General features: G+C 37.1%; 1 protein-coding gene across 2 annotated transcripts in view; it reads left to right on the top strand.

The window, feature by feature from the left end:
- LOC129084169 (cytochrome P450 7B1) overlaps positions 1-25,372 on the top strand; it is a 165,114-nt gene that overhangs the window by 120,408 nt on the left and 19,334 nt on the right. For both annotated transcript variants that reach the window (XM_054590198.1, XM_054590199.1), the window contains exons 2-4: positions 14,522-14,658; positions 21,922-22,509; positions 22,982-23,188. In XM_054590198.1, coding sequence (XP_054446173.1) covers positions 14,522-14,658; positions 21,922-22,509; positions 22,982-23,188 — 932 coding nt within the window. The remainder of the gene's footprint in view (positions 1-14,521; positions 14,659-21,921; positions 22,510-22,981; positions 23,189-25,372) is intronic.

Below are 25,372 nucleotides of genomic sequence, written 5' to 3'. Positions count from 1 at the left end.
TATCAAAAATCTGTTAGTTTTCAGGTTAGGTTATATGTGATTCACATTAATAGTTATCATTTAATGGAGGCTTTCTTTTGAACTTGAATGTTCCTAAACGTTTTATATACACCATTGGACCCTCACAACCATCCATTGAGGTTGCATCTTGCACAGGTAGGAGGTATCACTAGACATACTTTGCAGAAAGGGGAACCAAGATACAGATATCTAAGATGCATGAAGAGTATACATGGAGAAGGTGAAAACCAGGAAATCAGACCTAGACAGGCTCCAGATCCTGTGCTCTCAAGCCACCAAGATTCCCAACGTAGGTTCTTGGGAAGCATTGCAACATTTCTTTTAAATTCCGAAGTTTCAATATGTTCACCCACTTCCCCTAGATTGGCTTCCAACCACACCATTATATTCTGTGGCGATAGCTTCAGCCCTCATCTGGACCTGTGGCTCAAGCAGTGCAGCTGAGTGGGCGGCGGGGGGGAATCTCTCCATCTGCCTGCTGGCTGCAAAATGGAAGAATGAGCCACCTCTTCCTAACACTGTCAGAGAGGAGAGAAACCACCTATGAAGAGCGAAGAGGAAACATTAAGAAACCACTGAAAACACTGTCCAAGTAGTATTTTCCCAAAACTCAGATGATTAGCGTACATAGTGGGTGGTCTCAGCCACTCTTCCTCACCTCCCCCATTCTTTCTCACCTCAAATACACCTTTATATAGTTTTAGAATCTAAGACATCAGCATTTGTAATTACATTTTAGGCACCCAGTGAAAACTGTAAAAGGTTCCACAGATCATTGTTCTCTTCTGAGCCTAAACCTTCAGTGCTGTAGAGAGGACATGCCCAGGCACAGTCAGAATAAAGTATGTTTACTTGGATGAAAGGCACCATGAAGGTAAAACACAGAAAATTTTCTGCTGCTCTTAGTTCCCGTGTTGAAGTATAAATTTTTCATAAGGTTTGAATTGAAAAATAAGTCCCAAAGCTATTATAATTTAAACTTAAAAAAACAAAAATACTTTTCCAGGCTGTGTTAGAAAATGATTTTATGTGTGGCATAAAGAATTAAATATTTCTATATATGAATGTTCTATGAATTTGTTTCTAATTATTTTAGGACAGTAAGACAATTTATAGTAGTACATCTAGTTAAATTTATTTGCTTCATTTTATTATTAGGAAAAGATACACAATTTTCATAAACTTGACCCATGTTGAGCATCCAACATCTATCTTTTTTCTGGGAACAGAATTATTAGAGAAAAGCCTCTGTTAACTTATGTTCTTGTTTATTTTGAAATGAAATAAACAGTATTTTTATTTTAAACATATGAACAGATTCTAGAGCATGTGGGCATGTAAGAATGATGCTAATGATTATTGGCATTAAGGTATCATTCATATTATATTTTTAAACCTCAGATCATTTTGGAAGGTTGACAGTTGATGATGGTTTTAGAGTATGGAATCTACTCATTACTTGACTCTCCCACATCTCATCAACAGAAATTGCAGTGTGCATTTTGGAGAGTTATTAAGAAAAGGTGTATAGTACCGTCCGGATCAAACATAGGAAAAGTACTCCAGCGCCTCTCACTAAACTACCTTGAACGTAATCTTCTTGTGACATGAATCAAACTGAGAGGTGAGCTACAAGGTAGAGCACATAATCCTTAATAACCCCACCATTACGTTCATTACAGAGTATCTTAGTTATCTTTTTGTGTAAACCTAACGCCTACCACCATCAGCACTGAGCTTTCACAGGGAAGATCTCGTGTCCTTGTCACCTAGAGCAGTGCCTGACACAAATTGAGTACAGGGTAATTGTTTGAAGTAATACATTGATTGATCCATTCATTAATGGGTGACCCAGCTAATGAAGATTGCTTCAAGTAGCCAAAATTTATTTGAAATCATTGACATTTAAAAGGAACTGTATGATCACATAAGAGAAAATTGCAGGCTCTTCTGTGCCTGGGAGGCCAAATTAAGGTGGCACATCTGGAGGCATGAAAGTGTGTGTGTATTAGTGTAAAACAAATGTATGTCCAAATGATTTATATGAAAGTTGACACTCAAATGTATGTCACAACAATTCATTTGAAAATGTTCTAGAGTGAGCAAAAATTTGGATATAAAACAAAAGGTTCAAATCATGCTGATTCTCCCAGGGACAGGTCACTTCACATAGGCCATCACCAGGCTTAGTCACACTGTGCAGACAACCTCTTTCTCTTGCCTGCTCTGAGAAAGGAACGGAAGAATTCTCCAATGTTAAAACAATGGTTTCCAGCCCTCACCAAACAAATCGTTATCTCTGAGGCTGGGGGAAGTTTATTCAAAAAAATTTCCTAATGCTTTTAGGATGAATCCAGGGACAAGTACCATTGGATTAAAATTTGGGAGAAAAAAATGAAAAAGAGACACATTTAAGGATCATTCAACAAGGTAGACACTGGGTAGAAAGTAGGATAAAGGGTTGTGACCCACTGTGGGATTTAGTCGGTTCCAACAAACATTTAAAAAAATAAAATAGAAGGAAAATTATTCAAGTGTATCACACATAGTAAGAGTAAGTATTGTTTCATGTCTTTTTGTTATATCTGCATATCCATATATCTATATCTATATCTGTGTGTGTGTGACATATAATGTACACATTGGATCAAAAGCATTTGCAAAACATTGGTCTAAGATGTAGTATATATTAACACTTATTCTGCAATCAGTATGAGGTCTGCAAAGTACCACGCGGTTTATGAATCAGAGCAAATCTCTTGTATTAGTCATCTTTGGCTAGTTTACACTGCAGTAACAAATAACTCAGTGGCTTAGAACTGAAAGATGTATTTCTTGTTAAATCTATATATTCACCATGAGTCATTGTCTTCATTAGTTTCCAGATTTACAGAGAACTTTCAATGTAGGATATTTTTTGATGTGTGGAAGTAGGAAGAGAACAGCAGAGCCCTGTGATGGCTTATAAAGTTACTGCTAGGCAGTGGCATGTAGCACTGCTCACAGTTCATTGGCTAAAGAAGGTCCCATGGATAGGCCTGGCACCATGAATAATGCTCCTACAGAGAGAAATGATGGAATTCTTCAACACTACTACAATTTACCACAGCTCTTAAGCTATGTCCTTAAAAAACTGTCCTCATATTCTTTGTGTTCAGGGCTTTACTGAGATTTTGGTTAAGATTAATTCGTCTGAGCCTTTGAGGGTCAATACTGCTGCTTCTAGCCTCTAAGAACTTTGGTGCTACAAATTCTTTGCTGTATTGTCATGTTGCAACAAATAATGCATCTATCTGAGCTGGTGGTATTGAAGACTTTAAAACCTTCTGAGACTCAGGGGTCCTCATCTTTTGTTTTGCTTCGGATGCCAAACTTTGGTCCCTGTAGTATACTTTCATCAACCAGGGTTATTAAGAAAAACAAACATTACAGTAGACTAAGATTCATATCATAAATTTCTAGAGGTACCTCTTAGAATCTGGAGATGGAGAAAGGTGTCCATGGGTTGTAGAATTTGAAACCCTTTAGCTACCACTCTCTGGATGGTATCAAGTGGCTCATTTTGTTTCCAGAGAATTAATGTTGTTTCCAAAAATTAGCTCTCATATGGCTCATTCAGGTAACCAGTGTTGAATATGGAAATTAGATTTTTGTTCATACAAGTTTATTACATTATAGTTTATGAATCACAGTGGCTATGTGCCAGACTCCCTTTCAAGCTAAGCAGCCTCTTTGCTATGTTATTCCAGCTGAGTCTTTTATTTGAAGTGTTTCTTCATCTTGGCTCATTTAGCCACAAACAGAAGTTGCCCTATGGGAGATAACATCTTATGTTTATTTACTTTATAGGATTATCACCTCTGGGCTCATTGCAAATGCAAAACATATCAGGAAAGAGAAAAATTTGATTATGAGTCTCCCAAAACCCTTAGTTTTGGGACTCTGTTCTCCTTATGGAGTTTTGCAGAAGACATATAGATTATTCCAGCAAATCACTAATGAAGAGATTCTTGTTTAGAAAATATGAAAATAAAAATTTATTTTTTCATATATAGAAATGGTATGGAAATTGTCAATAACCTCTAAGTTTCAACCTAACGCTTAAGTTTCTGTTAAGTCATTAAAATGACTAGGTCCCCTTCCAATCACAATATGGCAAAGTCCACCAACCCTACCAACATATGCACTGTCTTATTTTCAAATGTGAAAGGAAGCTAAGGCTCATGAGACATTGGGGAAAGAAAGCTTCCATTGTGAAAGAGAGGAACCATAACAAAGAAACTGCAGGGGGTGGGGGAATAGACAATTCAGGGACAGAGAAAACCCCAAAGAACTATGTTTAACCCTTGTGGAGAGATTGAGAGAAGAAAATCACCTTCATAAAACAAGAATGGAATGCAGTTTGTATACGGGAAAATCAGGCAGCATGAAAGAACTCTTAGAAATTTGAAATCTAAGGATAGAAATAAAATAATATGTGACGGATAAAATCAAGGAAGTGTCTCTTTAAATGAAGCAAAAGAAAAATCGATGGAAAGGAGCTATGTGAAAATTAAGGACCATATGTCTGACCGTATTTAAAGAGATTTTAGTACTGAAAGAGCTTCATAAGTTTTAGTGACAGAAACACAGAAAACAACACAAACACAAAAACAAAGCCATTGAACACTACCTAAATAATGATTATGGTGAAAACACAGAAAACTGATTTCACAGATCAAGTGGGAAGATGCATGCACAAGAGAGTAGCATAAGCAAAACAAACCATAAAAATTACATTTAAAATATGTAAAAGGTTATCTTTTATATAATTTTAAGATTTGCAAACCTTAGTGATTTCTGTGTACACACATGGTGCCTTTCCTTCTATGTTCCATGTTCTAATATTAGTGATGATAGATTTCCTAAAGTCATTCCTTTTATGCAGTGACTAAAAATCACCAACTAAAGTTAGAAACCAATCTTTGGAAAATAATGATATTTCCCTTTTGAAAAGCCTTCTATCTCATAACAAGGTCAAAACATTGCCTTTCTCAGTGCCATGTGCTGTGTTACAAATGTAGAGATACTATTATCTTATCCTATGTTAATAGTTTTTCCAAATTAAAAGATGGTTACGAATTACTGCAGTATGAGGCAGATGTAACACATGGTCCTCAGGCTTCTTAGCTTCCCACCTCAGCAAACCGAGTACCCTTTAATCCTTTCCCTATGGTTCTGATAAGCTGTGTTTGCTTATTTTAGTGTTTTTAAAATTTGGAACTGTTTCTTTATTGGCTCATGTTGATGAAATGTCAGTTGATAAGTTGACTTTGCATTTATATATTGTTGGCATTGATCTGTATATTGTCATTTTCAAGGCTTTCTGGCCTAGTCCTTTCTTATAATTTAGTTTCCACAAAACTGTGTGTTCTGATCTTTGATTAAACATTCAAAATCAAATGATTTAGTCCAATGTAAGAAATGACAAGTTAATCAAATTGATATCTCTTCCATGGAGTACAATCAAATCCTGTTGGTAAAATTAATTAGCAACTGATCATCTCAGAAATTACAAATTCAGTTGCATGGTTTTCTATTTTAATTAAGGAGTTGAAATAACTTTCAGTTACAAATCGATTTCTCTCTTTTAGAATTGTTGGGACCATTTAAACATTCTTGACTGGCTTTTTCCTAAGATCCAGCACTCTTAGGAGCCAATTTTGTTCCTTGCAGTGTGTTCTCTTCAAGAACACAACGCCTGAAAAGTTGCAGTTTCTTTCAAAGTAGGAAGGCGATTCTGGTGCCCCATTTCCTGACCAGCAAATCATATAAGGCAGCCCTAAACTAAAGTCTTATTAGGCAAGTAAAGGAAATATGAAATCAAATGAAAGCATACCTTTAAGAAAATGGTGCTTTGTTGAAAACTTTTAGGAAAGAGAGATGAGAAGAGAACTATTATTGGATGTGTATTTTAGGAACCCTATGTAGTGATATGGAGATTATAATAGGGATAAGAAGAATAGCAACTAACATTTTGAGTACTTACTGTGTGCAAGACTTTACCTTCAGTTCTTTACGGGCATCAAATTATTTCTTGCCTGAGGAAAGTAGAATAGAATATTTATTTTACAGATGAGGAAACTGAGGCACAGAAAGGTTAAATAAACAGGCCAAAGTCACCAAGCTGCTGATGGCTGGCAGAGTATGGAATCTGAGTCATACCATGTGGCAAGACTAATGAGGAGGCTATTAAGCAAAGCTCCTGAGAATGGATGAAGACCTGAACTATGCCCTACTAATCTAGGGTCAAGTTCATAAAGAAATGCACTCCAGTGGTACGGTCCATGATTGCGAGGCGAGCCCAAGACTTAATTAAATTTTAAATGATAGCTTTTTAAAAATATGCCTTGACATTATTTCTATGGTGCCAATGTATCTCAATTTTGTGTGTGTTCGTTTTCTTGTTTGTTTTTTTTTTAAAAAAAAGCTCTGTCACAGACTTCTCTGAGTGAAATTTTACATGGATGTGTTTTGGCTTCTTATCCACAGAAACATTTACAAATCACTCACTTGATCAAGGCATTAGTATAAATCTGCTAATGGAATTGAGTTTACAAGGCACATTCTACAGGCAAAGCTTTGCTTGGATCACACAATTGCAGAGATGAACTGATGGCTAAAGATTGAACTGCAATATGGCTTGCAGAGTTAGGCTTTAGGGTGTGAGGATATATTTAGTAATGTTCATACTGGGTGCTCTAATTCCATGCCAATAAAGGAAAATTTGTGACCATTCAGCATTGCTTGCTTTTACATTACCATTACATGTGATGCTTTGATCAGAAGTGTTTGAACAGTGCATACCTTTCTACCAGGAAATTAAATCAAGTTTTTAAGCCAGTTGCCATCCTGATAAAATCAAAACATTTCAAGAGTAAAGGCCTTATTTATGACACACAAAGTTAACAGACCTTTCTAGAGTGGTACAAAGATTGCCAAAGAGCAGAGTTAAATCACTGAGAGACTGAAAAGTGGCATTTTTATCCAGAGATTTTTCTGTTTATTCTTTGTGAGGCAGAAGCTGTGAATACCAGAGTCACCAGTGGATTTGCAAGGTCACAGGACTGAGGAAAAAATGAAGGTTAAGTGCAGGATACAGTGGAGATTACTTACGATAAAGAATTATATAATTTTTCTAGGCAGAGTTGGATTAATATTCGTACTGAAAAGAGATTACAGTAAGTCTTATTCTTGCAGTAAACAAATATTAAGCAGATCATTTATGTTCAACATATGAATCAAGAGTCCTGAAGAATATATGACTTATCATGTGCAAGGGCAAACATTTACCCTGGCCCCTAACCATGCACACGAGACGCCCCGGGGTTTTATGAGTGGAAGTACTGTGGCCTGTGCTGCCAGCTTCCTTCCTCCGGGTCAAGCCTTGAGAGATGATTGGGGACCTTAGTGTCACAGTGCGGCAGCTGCACCCCCAGGTGTGGCGCGCACCCCTCCCTCCCATGGCTGTCACAGAAACCACCTCAGCCTGCTCATCAGCAGGCCCCCTGGACGCTGGTGGAAGTGCGGAGGCATGCTGGGTGGCACTATGTGTCTTCACTTGTGCGCTTACGCAGTCGGACCCCCAGTGTCTGCTCTTCATTTTCAAAGTGTGGGCGGGGTGGGTTCTGCTTGTCCTTATGGTAAATCTCGGGCAGTTGCACTCATTTTTAGAACCAGCCTTTGATTCATTTGTACAGTGTATTTTTTACCATCCTCTACTTTTTAGAAGACAGTGCCTTCTGTACATGGCTTTCATTTGAACACTAAAATAGGATTTTTTTGAAATTTCAAAAACAACAATGCACTGAGAAGGGCACATCATTTCTGTGGGATTATTTCCAAAAATGTTACAACCTCAATCTAATCATGACAAACCGTCAAACAGTCCAAACTGAAGGACATTCTACAAAATGCATGTCAAGCACTCTTCAAAAGCAGTATGACTGTGTCATGCAAATTAGAAGGTACCAATAATCAAACCCCCAGACTCTCACCACCCATAAGTAATGACCATTAATATGGTAAAGTATACCAGACCCTTCTCTTTACATATATTCACATAATTTTTAAGAAAAATAAAAATATGACATGTGTCTTTGGCTACTTAACTGCTTATTCACTCAAAAAGTATGTTGTGACCAAATTTCTCTGAAAAGTAAGTTTTGAAGGACTCTGTCTTCAGTATTTACCCCACGGTGTTTCTGTCTGTGGATAAGGACTCAGGGCAGAAAATCTGCACACCATGTCATGGCTTCTCCCCACGCCTTCTCACCCTGGAGCTCGTGGAAGCCATCGGCTCAGTCCACCAGGGTCCTCGTAGTTGATGTGGTTCCATGTAAGCCTTTATCTTCATCCTCATGAGCCACTGTCACCTGTGGAAATTCACAGTCAGCTCTAAAGTGCCTGTCTTTTTACTGAGGATGACAATTTTCCTGAGGAGGCTTTCACATTCTATGGACAAGGAGAAGGGAATATGGTGTATTCCTCTCAACCCACTCCCCCTGCTCTGTAAAGTTCTGTCCACCAAAAGGTGAGAATCCCCTGACCAGTGTTTAGGACTCTCAGGCTCCTTACATCCACTTCAGAGCTATCTTACTTTGGGCCCTGGAAAGAGTTCGGGGCAATCTAAGGGGGCTACCACACAGGTACCCAGCTTACTGCCAAAGGTAACCCCAAAGTCTACAACCTTAATGTTCAGGTTGTAATGAGCATCTTTTTGCCTTTGGGTGGACAATATCCTTCTGGTTGCAACACTGAGCAGCAGACACTGTGTGGTCGAATCTGCCTGGTGTCTCCTTTTCTTTCATGCTGCAGTGACCTACTAGGTAATCAAACACCTCCTCCGGTAGCCCGTTCCATGACAAGGTAGAGTGTCTCCTCAGTCTTCAGCACTTACAGTAATTTCACAATGTCAGTGATCCAAGGCTTTCATTATTTGACTTCACAGGATACCCCGAAGCCTGGAGACCTGCTGGCTCTTGCTAATGAGCTCCATGGCCACCTCTTTCCCCAACCTCAAAGTGTTAGGAAGACCTTGACTGGAATTTCCTGCTCTCTCTCACCTGTCTCAGATGGCTGCTCTTCAACTTCTCCAACTTCTCCAATTTCTGAGGTCACTACAGCCTCTGATATCTAAGTACTTTTATTTATCCAAATAGTTTAAGTAAACATGTCTGAAATTTCTATCCTGTGTGGGATTGGAAGTCCAAGTCCCCTTTCAGTGCCCACAGGGTCCTTCTGAAGCAGGATGAGGAGCTAGTGTTCTCTGTATCCCAGCCTCTCTCTAAGTTCTGTCTCTTGCAGGTGCAGCCCTTGACCCTTTCCCTCAACTCAACAGAGTCCCTCAGCTGGACACTGCCCTAAGTCCTCTCCTTGTTCACCTGTCTCTGCCGTAAGCCTATGTGGTGTGTGCAGGAGACTTTAGTGAGCGTTTTCAGATTTTATAAAAGGTCATGTGGCTCCAAGGCCAGCAAACAACTTCTTCGATAAAGATAGCCCTTTTCCTGAGAAGGCCAGCTCTTTGCATAGTGTCTTTTTGCCTGCTCACATGAAGTTATCACATCCACGTGTATCTGGGCACTTACCTTCACTTAGCCACTAATTCAAAGGATGAAGAGGTTCCTCCCTCTAACCTGAGCAACTCCTTCAAAGGCAGAGAAGCTCAGGGTGGGCTGACAAATGAAACCACTCGGGCAGAGAATGGGTGAGCAAAACCACTTACGTGCAACTGCTTACTATATATGAATAATAGAGAAAGCTAATCTGGTTTTGTGTACCAGCTACTTTCAAATACTCTAACCTGAATGGGAAATATCTAAGGTATATCTTATGATTATCATTTTCAGATGAAATTGAGCATCTACATAGCTAGCGTACTGAATTTAAAGTTTCCCATTATGAGTCAGATGTACAGAAATGTGACTTTATAACTGAATTCAAAATTCTCATGTGCCACTATATCTGGAGATGGCAGAAAACACTAAATATTTTCAGTGAAAAGTAGGTCAGTCACTTCTAGTTTAAAAGTCTCTTTTGTATAAATATTAAATGAGATTTAGGATTCTCTCTTCCCATACCTTTCTGTCGATCTGGCGAGTCCTGTTGTGCAGATGCTCACTCTAGTTGTCTTGGGTATTCCGAGGTGCCTCCTGGCTAGGGCTTCCACATGGTCCTCCAACTTTGCATGCATTACTGAGGTGCCCACAGTTGGCTGTAACTCCCGCCTAGTTTCCCAGCAAAGTAATGTATGTGGTCCTGCACTTCCTTGGCACCAATTGGGATCTCATGGAGGATGCTGGCAGCCAAAAGTCAAACAGTCCCTCTACTCCTCCTCTTTTGGGATCTTTCACCCATAGCCTTGCAAAGATGTCTCCTCTTCCCAGCATCCTGAAGAGCATGTGGATTCTCAATTACGAAGAGGTGTAGGAACACTTTAGGTATCTTCATGCCTGCATTGGAGCCAAGGAAGAGTAGAGAAAGAGAGAGTATTTCAAGAATACAGCTCTGAAAGCCACTGTGAGGCCAATTCCATTTTTCTAGTTAAGTGACTTCCAAAGTAATTTAAGGAAAAGATAAGCAGAGCAGCTTCAAAAGTTGCTTGCTCAACAACAGCTTATTCAAAAGGTCAGTATTATAATCAAATATTGCAATGCACAGTAGTCATATAGTTTCTGAAATTTGAACTACACACACAAAAAGAAAATCTTCACTAATCAGAACGCTTTTTAAAAAATTGTTAATGCACTATCACAGATATTAGGCAACCTGATACAAATGTATTATGTCTTTAAAAAAACTTTCAATTAACATATTTGTTTATTTTTTATAATTGATGTGCACATATAAAGGTTGTTCACCGCCTACTACCTGGAGTCTAGAATGATCACAGGAGAAGTGGAAAAGATGAAATGGCTTTTATAAGTATAGATTGCTGTGGAAAGTGCCGAGCTTTAAATGTCTATGGAAACAATGTGTGATAGATCACTAGCCAAATCTTTGACCTATTTATTTAACTAAAAGTATAGCATAAAGGTGAACTTCAAATATTATTAGAAACCAAGAATTTTGTGTTGATTCATTCTTTTCAACTTTAGATGCTTCTTTTAAATCCAAGAAGAAATGTCTTAAATATCCTTTATATTTTATATACATATTTTATATACTTAGATTGTTCCCCACTATTTGTTTATATATAAATTAGGACCATACTTGAAACTTTAAACTTCAAGATATGTCCCACAACTTGTGTGGAAGAAATTGTGAGCCGTAATGCAATGGTTGCTGCATAGAACTTGGTTGAATCACTGAGAAATTTTGTGAGCTCTCATTTGTATAATTTGTGAGATGTGTCCTTGTAGTCTCTTAAACAGTAAAGAGGACCTTTGACAAAGTGTATATTGTTTGAGTGGATTAAGAGGGTGTATGGACCTTTGTTTTTTTTTTTTAGTTTCCTGTTTGTTTTTGTTACCTACCATTGCTTCAAGACCTATCCCTTTCAAGGACTGGAATTTGATCATTCCCAATGAGCATTAGGCATCCTAGTCTTTTTTTCATCAGTTGTCAGTGGTATTCTATTTTCAGAGTCACAGAGCATAAGAGAGACAAACAGCAGTATTTGTAGTGTGCCAGATGCAAGAGGGACTTCCTGGACCATTACAGTAATATCCTTTCTCCCTAAGTAATATTTTGCAAATATACTGAAGACAGATTATGTTAACTGTCTTCAGTGGGTTATAAGTTGAGCTAGCACTATATTTTTTCCTGTAAATATGTAAAGTTGTGACATGGCATTTAATAGTTTTAAGCTCTTGCTGCCAAAATAAACACAGCTGTAAGAAATGATGACCCTCTCATCTTTTTAACAATAAAATGGCCTCCTACAATGTTTTCTTAACCCTGGATGTTGTTACTAATCCCCTGGATTTCGGAGCTCCATCCTTGCCACCAGTAGAAACCCAGTAAAGAGTACAGTTATTTTTTTTTTTAAGATTCTATTTTTGGAGAGAGGGGAAAGGAGGGAGAAAGAAAGGGAGAGAAATATCGATGTGAGAGAGAAACATCGATTGGTTGCCTTTTTGCCCTCACCAGGCCCATACCCACAACCTAGGCTTGTGCCCTGACCAGGAGTTAAACTTATGATCTTTCACTTTATGGGTCAACGCCCAACTGAGCCACACCGGTCAGGGTGAAGAATACAGTTTTTCACCGAATAGCAGAACATGGAGGATGAAGTTATTTACATAAATTACAATATGACAAAAAGCCTTTGAAAATCTCTGTCATAGTGCAACATTCATACAACGTTAAACAAAACAGTGATTGTCGACCAAGGAAAAGTTAATATACTGAGAGGAAATTTTGTGAACTAGATCACCTGCAAACCTTGAAAGGGTCATTATTGATGGCCTGCAAGATATGGCAGTTGCTACCTTGGGGATCCTGCTGTACAACCACATGTGTAAGCTCCTCTCGTTTAATCTTTGGATATAACGTAACTGTAATGATATTTTCCTGGTACACATCTATATTTCTCAAAAAAAGCAAGTCTCTATTACTAACAGTTTCATTCAAGAAAAGAATGGAGAAAAGGATGAAGAATAAGATACATTTCTATGCAATGTTTCTTGTCTTCATATTTCTAAATATATGTATTTAAACAGCAGCCCTGGCTAGTGCAGCTCAATGGATTGAGCACTGGCCTATGAACCAAAGAGTCACTGGTTCGATTCCCTGTCAGGGCACATGCCTGGGTTGCAGGCCAGGTCTCCAGTAGGGGGCATGCGAGAGGCAACCACACATGGATGTTTCTCTCCCTCTCATTCTCCCTCCTTTCCCTTCTCTAAAAAATGGATAAATAAAATCTTTAAAAAGATAAACATCAGCATACATTTTGTAAATTTTTATAAAGATAAATTGTCTTCACCCTAGCTGGGTGGCTCAATTGGCTGGAGTACCTTCCTGTATGCCAAAAGGTTAAGGGTTCAATTCCCGGTCAGTGCACATAGCTAAGTTTCGGGTTTGATCCCTGGTCAGAGCACATACAGGAGGTAACTAATCCACGTTTCTTCCATACTAATGTTTCTCTCTCTGTCTCTCTCCCTCTCACTCTGAAATCAATAAACATATCCTCAGGTGAGGATTAAAAAAAAGATAAACTGTCTTCTAAAAACAGAAAGCAAAGTTTTGATACCTTTGCTTTATTCCTATATAGTTCCTTTATTTCTATCACACCCCAGATTTTTTTTGTTTTAGCTTATTTTTTTTCCCCCTGAAAGACCTTATGTTTGTTTTTCAAGTTTAATTCCAGCCAGTTGGGTTGTGAGAAGATAAAAGCTTCTGATAGAGTTCATCTAGCTACATAAAAGTCCATGTTGCATATGATCATAATCTTGATCTTTGATTAGATCTGAGCTAGTAATATCTTGTGATTAATCAAAATGGGTTGCACTTCATGTAGTATGTCATCTTCCCAGATGGGACAGAATTATCAGAGTTCTCTTGAATATTTGTTTTAATCCCTTCTAAGATGAAATAGTTTGGATTTTTTTTTTTTTACTTTAAATCAGATTGAGTTCCCCAAATAAATGACTAGGAAGAAATTTTGAATTCCAGTTTTGCTAGGATTAAAGGTCAAAAGAAAAGAAACTTATTTTTTAATTCATAGTATTTCAATGTTTCCTTGTACATGCTTCATGTGTTTTAAAAAGTTGTAAAATTTGACAAATATTTATACTCATTGTAGTTTGAATAAAAATGTTTCATCAAAGAACAATGAAATATACTTCATGGGACTGATGTTGAGGGTTTTTTTTTTTGTTCTTCACAACATAAATCATTTTTTCAGGGTTATTAATTGCCCTTTTTATAACTATCTGATTCCAGCCTAAATGAGATATGATAACAGAGCTTTACTTTGTTGAAATACCTAATGTCTACCATGCAGAATACAGCAAGAACTCTCAGACACAGAATGTTGACTAAATGTATCTGTCATTTTGGAGAGCCATTTGGGCCTTGCAACACATAATTTCTTTAAAAAGTTGCTCACCAAATGCTCTGAATTGAACTGCCTACCCCAGAGCCACACCCAGCAGGGGTGTCCAGCTTACGGCCCGCGGGCTGCATGCGGCCCAGGATGCCAAAGAATGCGGTCCAACATAAAATCGTAAATTTACTTAAAACAATACAAGATTTTTTGTGTGATTACATGTCATAACATATTTAATGTGTGGCCCAAGACAACTTCTCTTCCAGTGTCACCCGGAGATGCCAAAAGATTGGACACCACTGTTAGAGGCTCATTAAGTATATTTCTATGATTATATAGGAATCATTGAAGACAAGAATCGATAAAAGCTGTGCAATTCATCTAATCCCCTTAGAGACTGGATTAATAATGCACACATATATTAAAATAAAAATGATTTAATTTATTTAACTTCTTTTTTTTTTCTTACAGGAGACCTGGTGAGCCTCCATTGATCAAAGGCTGGCTTCCATACTTTGGGATGGCCCTGAAATTACAGAAAGATCCCATAGGTTTCATGAGAACTCTGCAAAAGCAACACGGTGACACTTTCACGCTTCTCCTTGGAGGTAAACAGCACTTCACGTATCATAATTTCTCACTTGTTCTTTAATGTCATTATGTTTTTCTCTAGGCAAAATATGGAATATTTGTACAGTATTATTTTACTTGTACAGCTAATACAAAAGAAAACTATGTTCTTGAGCATAGCAATCCTCACATTAAAAACACAAATTATAAAACACTCTTGAGAGCGTCTAGGGAAACAGACTTTCCTGCCATCACTTGTTATTATAGTTTGGTGTGATTTGGTTTTAAGAATGGTTTTTTAAAAGCTACAATGTATTAATGATCTTTGCTTTGTAGAGCAGTTTTAGGGTTATAGAAAATTGGTCAGATATTACGGAGAGTTCCCATATGTCCCTTTTTCCCCCTGATCATAGTTTCCCTGGTTAGTAACATCTTACATCAACACTTCCTACAACTGATGAGCCAATGTTGATACATTATTAAACATCTGTGATTTACATTAGGGTCTACTCTTTGTAGTGTACAGTTCTTTGAATTTTGACAAATGCATAATGTCATGTATCCACCATTATGGAATTACACAGAATAGCTTTCACTGCCCTAAAAATCCCTTGTATTCCACACATTCATTCCTCTTCCCCTCCCCCAGCCCCTAGCAACCACCGATCTGAAATGTATTTTTAACTGGAAAATATTTGGTATCCTTCTACGTTAATAAAATGTTTACAAAGCTAGATAAAAGGAACACAGCAAGTTTACTATATACCCCAACCTCAAGGGGCTAAGAAGAGAAGCTAGAATGTTCTTAATTCTTCCTCCTTTAAGGCTTTTGCTGTCCAGATGCATCCCTATCTATTGCTACATAACAAACCTCCCACATATTTAATGCCTTCAAACAACAACTGGTCTCGCCAGAGTCACTTGTGTGGCTTGAGTCATCTGACTGCTTGACTGGGGGATACATGGTCCATGCCGGCCTTATTTATGTGCCTGGCAGGACCTCCTTGTGCACATGCTGTTTCATCTTCAAAATGATACCCTCACTATGTCAGCTAGTGTTTCAAGATGGTACGAGGAAAAGTTGCAAGGCCTCTTGATGTTACAAAACCTCACTTCCACCATATTCCATCAATCAGATCAAGTTGCAGGCCAGCACAGATTCAAAGGTAGGGAATTAGACTCCACCTCTTCCTGGGATGTGTGGCAGTCACATTGCCAAGGAGCACATGTAGCGAGAGGATGGGAATTTATTGAGGCCATCTTTGCACAGAGTCTTCCGTATCAGCTCATCACCTGGGCTAGCCATTCCCTTTCTTGATCTTCATCTGCCCTGTCTGTGCTCCAGAAGGCTGATCTCTACAGTGTAGATCCTCCTTTGCACTTCTTTGCCCTCTGACTTCCAGTTGGGTGTGCTGGTGAGAGAAGGCAGGCGTGTTCCAGCCCCATCTCTCACTGGGCTCTGGTAACACAGTGCACTCTCCTTCCTAAGGAAATTGAAGACATCAGGCGAGACCTCACTCAGATCCCTGCAAATCTACCAAACGTGCCATGTCTCACAACTGTTTTTAACACCTATTCTCCAATTTCAATGAATGTTCAAGACAATCCAGGTACCTGTTTCCATGATCCTACCTTCCTACTTTCTCTGGGCTGGCATTTTACTGTGTATTTATCTCATACATGTATCTTCATTTTTTTTCCCTCTTGAGTCCTCACCCTTCACTTATAACCACATTTAAGCTTCTCCTATATTCTCCAACTGGTTACTTTTCGCTTCTTTTTGTTTTTCTCTTTGGCATCCGCATTCTTCAAGAGTTATCTACATTTGCTGCTTCTAGGTGCTTATCTCCTGGAAACCTCCTAACCATAACTAGCCTTCTGCCTTGCTGAGCTCACTAATGGGCCCTCCCCTGACTAGACCTCTCTACCTGGTTTGGCAGCATGGATCCCTCATTCCTTCCTGAAACAACTCTGTTCCTTCACTCTTATGACACTATACCTTCTGGTTCTTTCTCTGACTCGGAGTATTTCTCATCTGGGTCATCTTTAGGCATTCCTGTTTTCTTTGCTCAACCCCTTTTATTTTCCTCTTACCAGCCTTGGAATTTTATGTTCTATTCCTAAAGAATTAGGGTGATTTCTTCTTACTGTAATTACTGGGCTGAGTATCAGAAGCTACTTTCTGTACACAGAGTGACTTCATTTCATTGCTACCATTTTAATGTAATTGGGAGGAAAAAATGATCCAACCAGATGAAATTGTAAGCATGATTGAGTTCTCACATGAGCAGGCAATATTCGATTCATCACAACTTCCTCCTTTACCTGGCAGCTGGCAAGTCCCTTCGGAAAATAATTGTATGTACTCTGCTTTCAGAAAAATTGAAATGGAAAAAAATTACGCACCTTAGAAAGAGAGGAATTATAGTATATAAACATAATCCTCACAAAGGTTTCCAAAGTCCGGACTCCACCTATCTCTCCAGCCTCATCTCTTGCTACTGCTTGCCTTGTGCTTAATGCATCATTAATGCACCAAATGGTTTGAAATTTCCTCCTCACACACCAGGCCCTTTGGTGTCTCTGTGTTTTCTCTTGCTGTTTATTCTGCCAGAATGCTGTTCTTCTCTTTCTGAGTTGTCCTCGAAAGGGAGCTGACATGGACTCATCACCTGAGGCCAAGGTCGCACATCGCCTCCGCCCCAGAGCCTTCACTGACCATGTTATGCTGATGCTGCTTCTCCAGGCTCCAATTACTCCCAGTATCACTTCTGTCATAACATTTAATAAATCCTGAATTTACTACTAATTCAGCTGTCAATTTCTCATCATTATTTTCTAGTTCCTCTATTGCCAACATTTAGTCCAGAGATCAGCACTGATTGATTCACACTAACTAACTGATGAGGAATTTATCAATACAGTAGAGCTGATAAAATACTTACTAGAACACAAATAAAGGCCATAGCTGGTTCTTCTATTCTAAGTGAGCTTTGGCTTCATAATACAAAACTGTACTCTTTGCTTTTTTCTTAAAGAGTCACTTTGAAAAATTCAACCTAATGTTCTAATGAGTAGATACAACCCATTATTGAAATTTTAGCTTTCCTTTTTAAATTTATTATACAGAAACAAGCTAAGATAACTAAGCAGAAACTTGTGGCAGATTTGAATCATTGTATTTATTTTTCAACAAAAAAACCCCACGATTTCTTCTGACACTTGATATCTTAGTTTTAGATATTGAGAAGTTTGCTGAATTTCTTATGTCTAAATAATTTGACTGTGATTATGTTTTTGAACTCAACAGTTGACAACCACAGTTGAGTGTGTACTATTTCTCTGTGGCTTCTTACTAGAGTTCAGATAAATTCCTGTCAAGATATCCTATTAATGTGCATGGTTCTAATGATCAGTTTGCAAAATATCTCATTTGGAAAATGTGAAATGAGGAACAGTTTTCCACCTCTGTCCCCTAAAATGATTTCAGTGAGTAATATTCTTGTATGATGAGCAAGTGATTGTCATCCCAAAAAGTGTCAGCGGACATGGATGTCATCTTAATAAAGAAATTAAAATGTACATCTTTTCATGAGAAACTATGTAAATTCTTGACCTGTCGCAGAAAATAGTTCTCTAACTGGTTTTGTGTGGTGGTGCAGCCGAATCATTTTCCCTCGATGTCATGCCTGGGAAGTAGCACTGTACATCATTGTCAACAGCCAGTGAAATCTCCCTAATAAGAGGGGGAGTGTGTGGTGTGGTCAGCCTCGTAAAATAAAAAGTTGGTTTATATTCCACTCCTCCAACTAATATTTTCAACTTGAAATTTTAAAAAAAATCTCTTGAAGAACCAGCTAAACATGGAAATTAAAAGCTTATAATTCTGGAAAGTTTCTTTAAAATTCAAATTTATTTCAGATTTGTTGACTAGGCATTTCTATTCCAAATAGTCAAATAATCGTTCTGAATTCCGATGGATGTGTGACTGTAAAGCACCAAATATCTGAAATGAAAACATCAAAACTCCATTTATAAGGACCCAGATGTCCAACTTCTAGTTTATCTAAGACATTAGTGTCAGTGATCTCAGTTGTTTTTTCACATTTACTGACACACTGTGCACCATATAGCTTCACCTTCCGGAAGGAAGTGATTTTGAAGGAAGTAAAGAGGCTAGTGAGTCAGTAAAGGATCATGCACAGGTTATAGGAATCCTAGAGTTAATATCGTAAGGCCCAGACAGCTCCTATAAAGGGAGCTGTCAATGAACTTATTGCCAAAGAAAATATTAAAAATTTTGACTCTACTTCCAATTCAAATATACAGTTCACAAGGAATAGATATATAGATAGACAGATAGATAGATAGTAAGCCTCATTTTGACATTTATATTTTAGCCAAATGCAAACTCTGAAATTCTTTAAATGAATTCTTTTATGTCAACTGCTGACATAATTTTTTTCTTTTTTGAAAAACATGGCAAAGGTTATTGCTTCTACCTTGTGATCTTTGTGAAGTAGGCAACTGGCCTGTTGAGACTTGTTCATTTACATAAAATTACACAAGAGGGAAAGTTAATTTTGCCCCAAGAATACATGGTCTTCAAAATAACTTTTCATATTTCCTTTGTTAGGAAATTTAAATTCATTTTATGAATGTATATGTATTTTCCTGTCTGATTAAAGATTACAAAGAAACTCTGGTTTTGCATCTCACATTAGCAGATGGTGGACAGATGGTTTAAATTAATATTAATTTTGGAAAACTTAGCTTAAATTGTTTATACTGAAGATTAAAAGTTGGAAAGCCAGCTAACATCTCCAGGGTTATTAGTACTTCCAAACCCCTTGAAAAGCAAAGTCCAGAAATCAAAACGTCCACTTTTAAAGAAATCCACATCTTACTCAGAAAGATAGATAAAACGCAATGCCTTGATGTGGAAGAAAATTAAAATAAAAATGAGAAAGAGAAAAATACAGATCCTCGAATGCGAAGAGCATTGAAAACAGTGAGAATGTAATCTATAAACAAACTGCTTTAAACTGATCAGTAATGATTTTTACAAAGAGCCTATATGCAACTGCTTATTTTTTTAAATATTCATAATGGGTTGCTAACCAGAGTGTTTTTGCACATTTAGCTTCTACTCCTTTTATTTTAAATTAATATTATCATTTTCCCCATATCCTCACCCCCAAAGAGAGATAGAGGAAGAGGGACGAAATATGACTTTGTGATGAATTATAGACAAAAACTCTTAACTTGCATGCAGTCTGTACTGCAGGAGGCCAGCTCACGCTGTCGTGGTCAAATAGTTTTGTCGTTGATGATTTTAGAAAATTGATAGTAAAAATTTCAAAATATACTCCAAAAAGTATGTGTTTTACAAACTGAACCTTTTATACATTCTCTGAACTTTAGCGACAAATTTAAAATAACCTTAAAGACATTTAGTAAAATCCTTTCATTTAGTAAAATCCTTTCATTTAGTGAAAGGAAAAAAGTATGAATCACCACCTGTGAAAATGCACAGCTTTACCTAAAATTATGCCTTTTGCAAAATAAGAGAATTGATTTTTTTTTCAATTATCTGTCAGGCAGATGCTGGCAATTTTATTTAATTAAGCTGCTATGGTAAAGCAGGTGTCAGAAAATATGCCCAAGTCCTGTTGAGTCCCTTTTCCTCTCCCCAGGGGGGAAAAAGATTGAGTTTATTTTGTAGATGCAGCTTTGGGATCTGACAAGAATGAGTAGTCATTTCTAGCTTTCCTGTCATTCTTGGATTGGCCAAACTTACTAAGTAAATCAAGGGGAAATAGAGTGAATAAAATTTAAGTCAAATTATTTATTTTTAGAAAATATCATAGCACATATATCCCCATATATATTAAAAACGTAAATTATGTTTTAAAATTGTAAAAAAAAAATCTCCACTTACCTTGTTTCTAGGGTTAGGTTGAAAATTATTCAAAACTTTATCCCTAATCTTGTACCAAATTGAAATTGCGTGATGCTGTTGGGAGTAACCGCAGATGACAAGTGAGAAGTTGTTGCTCTCAGAAAGCTACGCAAACCTACCTGCACACGCACACACAGTGAGATGATAAAGTTAAGGAGAAAGTATAGATGATCCTATATGCTTCAAGGTCTAATTATTTATTTATTTTCTAGAAGACAATAATAGGCATTGAAATGTGTAGGAGCATCTAAACTTCATGTGTGTTCGTGGGAAGGAAAGACTTATTAAATGCTGTTATGGAATACTATCTGCCAATTTCATATAATTAGAAGGAGTCTTAAAACAGTACTAGAGTACTCCAAACCTGATGAATCGGAATCAAAAAGAAATCTCTATTTTTAACCAGACCTTAAATCTTTTAATTGGGTAAGTTTGGACAATACTGGTGTATAAAAAACCAAATGTCACCACCTCAAAGAACCCTTTTTGATAACTCTTGAAAGCAGATGGAAGCAGACCCCACTATCTGCTTCACACCTTTGTTATATCACTATCCATGTAACACAATGTTTTCCTTACATATTTATAGCTCAAGAAGAAAGTGATCCAACCCAGTGTCTGGGTTTCAATAAAAGTTGTATGAATATAAGAATGAATGAAGGAATGAATGAATGAATGAATGGATTCTAGTTTTGAATCCTGTTTTAGTATGTGACCTCAGGCATGTTATTAAACCTCCCTGAGCCACTATTTTATCATCTATAAAAATTAAAATTCTTACCTTTTGTGATTTCTTATGAGTGTTGAATTAGGCATTCATTTTTAAGTACATACTACATACCACATCTTTATTTATTTCAGTTAAAACTATTGTATCTTGCCAAAGCTAAGATGATACCAAGTATGATAAAGTTATTTATGACATGTAAACAATCAGTAATGGAATGGCATCTCACCAATTCATTTTGTTTGATTTTGTTTGTGTTATTGGAGCAAAAATATGAAAAGTGTTTAAGTCATGGGATTCTGAGAATATTTAAAGGATAATTTAAATATTTAAGTACTTAGTTAAAATAAAAATTTGAAGGGTTATATTACCTTTTTTTAATTCATTAAGAATTTCAGAATATTTGATTTCAAGCTTCTAGTTTTTCCTACCATCTCCCACTTTAAAAGAAAACATATAGTGGACCTTTTAATGAAATGGATTTTTATTAAACTTTGCAACTTTCTAGATGTTCATTATTAAGATCTAATTTTTGCTAAAATATTTTCAAACTTCTGGGTGGGGTGCTGTTTGTTTTGCTACCAAATGAGCTTATATTCTCATTTCTTTTAGGAAAGTACATAACATTTATTCTGGACCCTTACCAGTACCCGTTGGTGATGAAAAATCACAAATTAAGCTTTCAAGAGTTTACAAACATTCTGTTAAAGAAAGCATTTTCCATCCAAAAGATGAGGGCCAGTGATGGCCTGAAGACTGAGCTTCATGACTGCTATCACCTTTTACAAGGGAAATCCTTGGACATACTCTTGGAAAACATGGAGCAGAACCTAGAACAAGCTTTTGAACCCCAACCATGTAAAACCACAGACTGGAACACGACACACTTGTTAAGATTCTGCAGCTCAGTAATATTCGAGGCTACATTTACAACCATATATGGAAAATTTATTGCTGGCGATAGGAAAAAATTTATTACTGAACTTAAAGATGATTTTTTAAAATTTGATGCCAATTTAATAAGATTGTTATCAGACATACCCATTGGGCTTCTAGGAAATGTCAGATCTATTCAAAAGAAACTTATAAAATGTTTGACATCAGAAAACTTAGCTAAGATACAAGGATGGTCAGAAGTTGTTCAAATGAGGCAAGATATCCTGGAGAAATACTATACGTTCAAGGACTTTGAAATAGGAGGTAAGAAACTTCTGAATGATTACTTGTCTAAAATAGAATAATTTACAATAAGACCTTTGAAATAAAAAGACAAAATCGCGACCTTGAAAATTTTTATGCTCTTTCTAATTGGCTAATGATAAAATGTTTTACTCTGAAACAACCCTCTGTGATAATTGATTTTTTTTTTTTTTTTTTTTTTGCTGAGGTGGTAAAACAAGATATTTAATGGTGATAATGAGAAAGAGTATAACTAAGCTGCATTTACTCCTCTTTTCTCATCCCCCACCTCCCCACCCCCCGTACACACACACATTACATTTTAAACTATTCTCATTAAGCAGAAAATTAGACTTCAGAAGCCTATTGGTCCTCATTAGCATGCACTGATCCTTGGCTGGGTCTGTGTCCTAACATCTTTTAATTAGCACACTGCAAATCTAATCAGTGTAATAAACGCTATTAATCTTCCTTTTCACTTATTTTCTCCCAGCACATCATTTAGGCTTTCTCTGGGCCTCTGTGGCAAACACTATTCCAACCATGTTCTGGGCGATCTATTACGTTCTACGGCACCCAGAAGCTATGGCAGTGCTGCGTGACGAAATTGACCATTTGCAGGAGTCAACAGGTCAAAAGCGAGGGTCTGGATTTTCCATCCACATCACCAGAGAACAATTGGACAGCCTGGTCTACCTAGGTAATTTATTTTTATCTGTTATGAAGAAAAGAAGGGTACTTCTCTGCAAACTCAGTTTATCACTCAAAGCTATTTACCAAGAGGTGGAGGACACAGCTGCCTAATTGACATAATAACACCCATTTACATCAATTATAAATTATGTAGTTTATAGCTGTAGATACTCTCATTGCATGTAAACACTAAGGCCTAGGTAATTAACTATGCAAGGTATGCAAAAGGCTAGACCAAAGCTTTGCAATTATTTGAAAAAAAAGTTTCTGCCTATTAAATCATTTGATTCAGAGCATCTGTTGGCATGCTAACGCTTTTCAAACACTGTTATTCTATCTCATCAAGAAAGGTATTTGGGGTTTGAAAAAGAAAGTATTTCAGAAATGCAACTTAAGTGCAGAATGTAGTTATTCTACCCTAAAATGGTGTCTATATTTTCATGCAGCGTTAGAATGTTTAACACAGCTTGGAGTGCATGATTCTGAAGCATGTAGTACAAGTGATCTCTACTGGAAATTCATGATTTAGACACACTTTGGGGCAGAGCGGACATGAAGAAAAAGGAAGGGAGACAAGGAGGGAAAAGAAAAAGCAACAACTACAAATTACTTCATGTAAAATGTCCGTATTTTATAAAATATTCACTGACTCATCAGATATGCATGGTCACTGTTAAATACATTTTAGGTCAGGAGCAACTTGGTTGTTTTTTTGTTTCTACATATACATGTATACCAGTGACACCTGCTTTTGATGACAATGGATTGCATTCTCCTTTACTGGTTTTGATAAGACTGCCTATGACTAGGTGATAAACTTTAATTCCCAAAGTTAAATTCCATATCAACAAGTTATCCTCTATTCCTTCTGTATTGACATTTCATCCTGTGGTATCCTTTACTTTGCAATAGTTCAAGTCTCTTTGGGCAAATGCAAGAGTAAGTCGTTATGTATTTCTGTTTCCATGACTCCTTTGACAACATAGGAAAGCATTTAGCCCATGTTGGTCTCAATATTTTATCTTTTAAATAAGCTTCAGTTTTTTTGGTGGGAACTTCTATCCACAAAGGCCCTACAGGTCTTGTCCACCTGCTGGCCTTAAGAAGAATGGCCCAAGAGATTGTTCCCACTTGTTAGGGTGAAGCCCATCAGAAGCAATAGCTGGAACCTGGCCTTATACTGACTGTTGGCTAGCTTGTTCAGTGGATTAGGAAAAATGTGTCACCTTGTTCTTTGCTGTTTTTAGCATACATTATCAAAGTAATTTTATACTTACTTGGTGAAGGAAATAATCCCACATTAGTAAAATGCAAATATTAGTTATTTTTCTTTTGAAAATTAGTGAAAAACAAATGCACAAAATTTGCATAAAGTTCTGGATAATTGCGTTTACATCATATGGTTTGGTAAAGATCAAGGTTGTATTTCCCATATATTCAATTGCACTTTATGAATTGGATAACATATACTGAGAAAGAAAGAAAATAAATGTCAAGGAATATATGTTTATATTCCATAGATAGTTATTACTCTTTTTTTAAAGTATGTTTTATTGATTATGCTGTTACAGTTGTCCCAATTTTCCCCCTTTCCCCCACCCAGTTCCCCCCTTTTTTAGTTGAAATTCCTCAACTCTCCTTTTACTCAGCTTCTTGTTATTGAAAGAAAAGATCATTTTTAAGTTGTGGTATTAAATGAGGAAAGTTTAAATGTACTTGATCAAAAGAAATGGATCCATACAAGTCCACAGTTAGAGCTAGAGATTTTTATCCTTGGAGTGCTCATAAATTTACAGTTCATTGACCATCAACAAATGAACAACAATAGTCCCACCTGAGTGTAGATCCACCTGGATAAAGGCAATGCCTTCTGTCATCTAGAAAGTGAACTTCTGTTTATCACAACCTAGGTCTCAAGCACAAGCCAGGTAACATTCATTATGAGAGCTTAATCTTCTAGAAAACACTGTACATTTCTTCTTTCATAAGATAGACTGTTGTATGCAGAGGGGAGCAAATTTTTATATGACTCACTAACAGATAATCTCTGCATCCAGTCATAGCTCAACTGTATTTCTGCATATCAAAAGAGTTTGAACTATATGTACAAAAGGCAAGATTTACAGAATTAAATATTTGCACAGTGCACCATATGGTATGAGTGTATGTGCTTCCTCTTCTCATCTCCTTA

This window comes from Pteronotus mesoamericanus, unplaced genomic scaffold (assembly GCF_021234165.1).
Source record: "Pteronotus mesoamericanus isolate MK-2021 breed Mesoamerican mustached bat unplaced genomic scaffold, CSHL_Meso_final scaffold_174, whole genome shotgun sequence".
Taxonomy (NCBI): Eukaryota; Metazoa; Chordata; class Mammalia; order Chiroptera; family Mormoopidae; genus Pteronotus; species Pteronotus mesoamericanus.
This window is presented reverse-complemented; position numbering and strand designations above follow the sequence as displayed.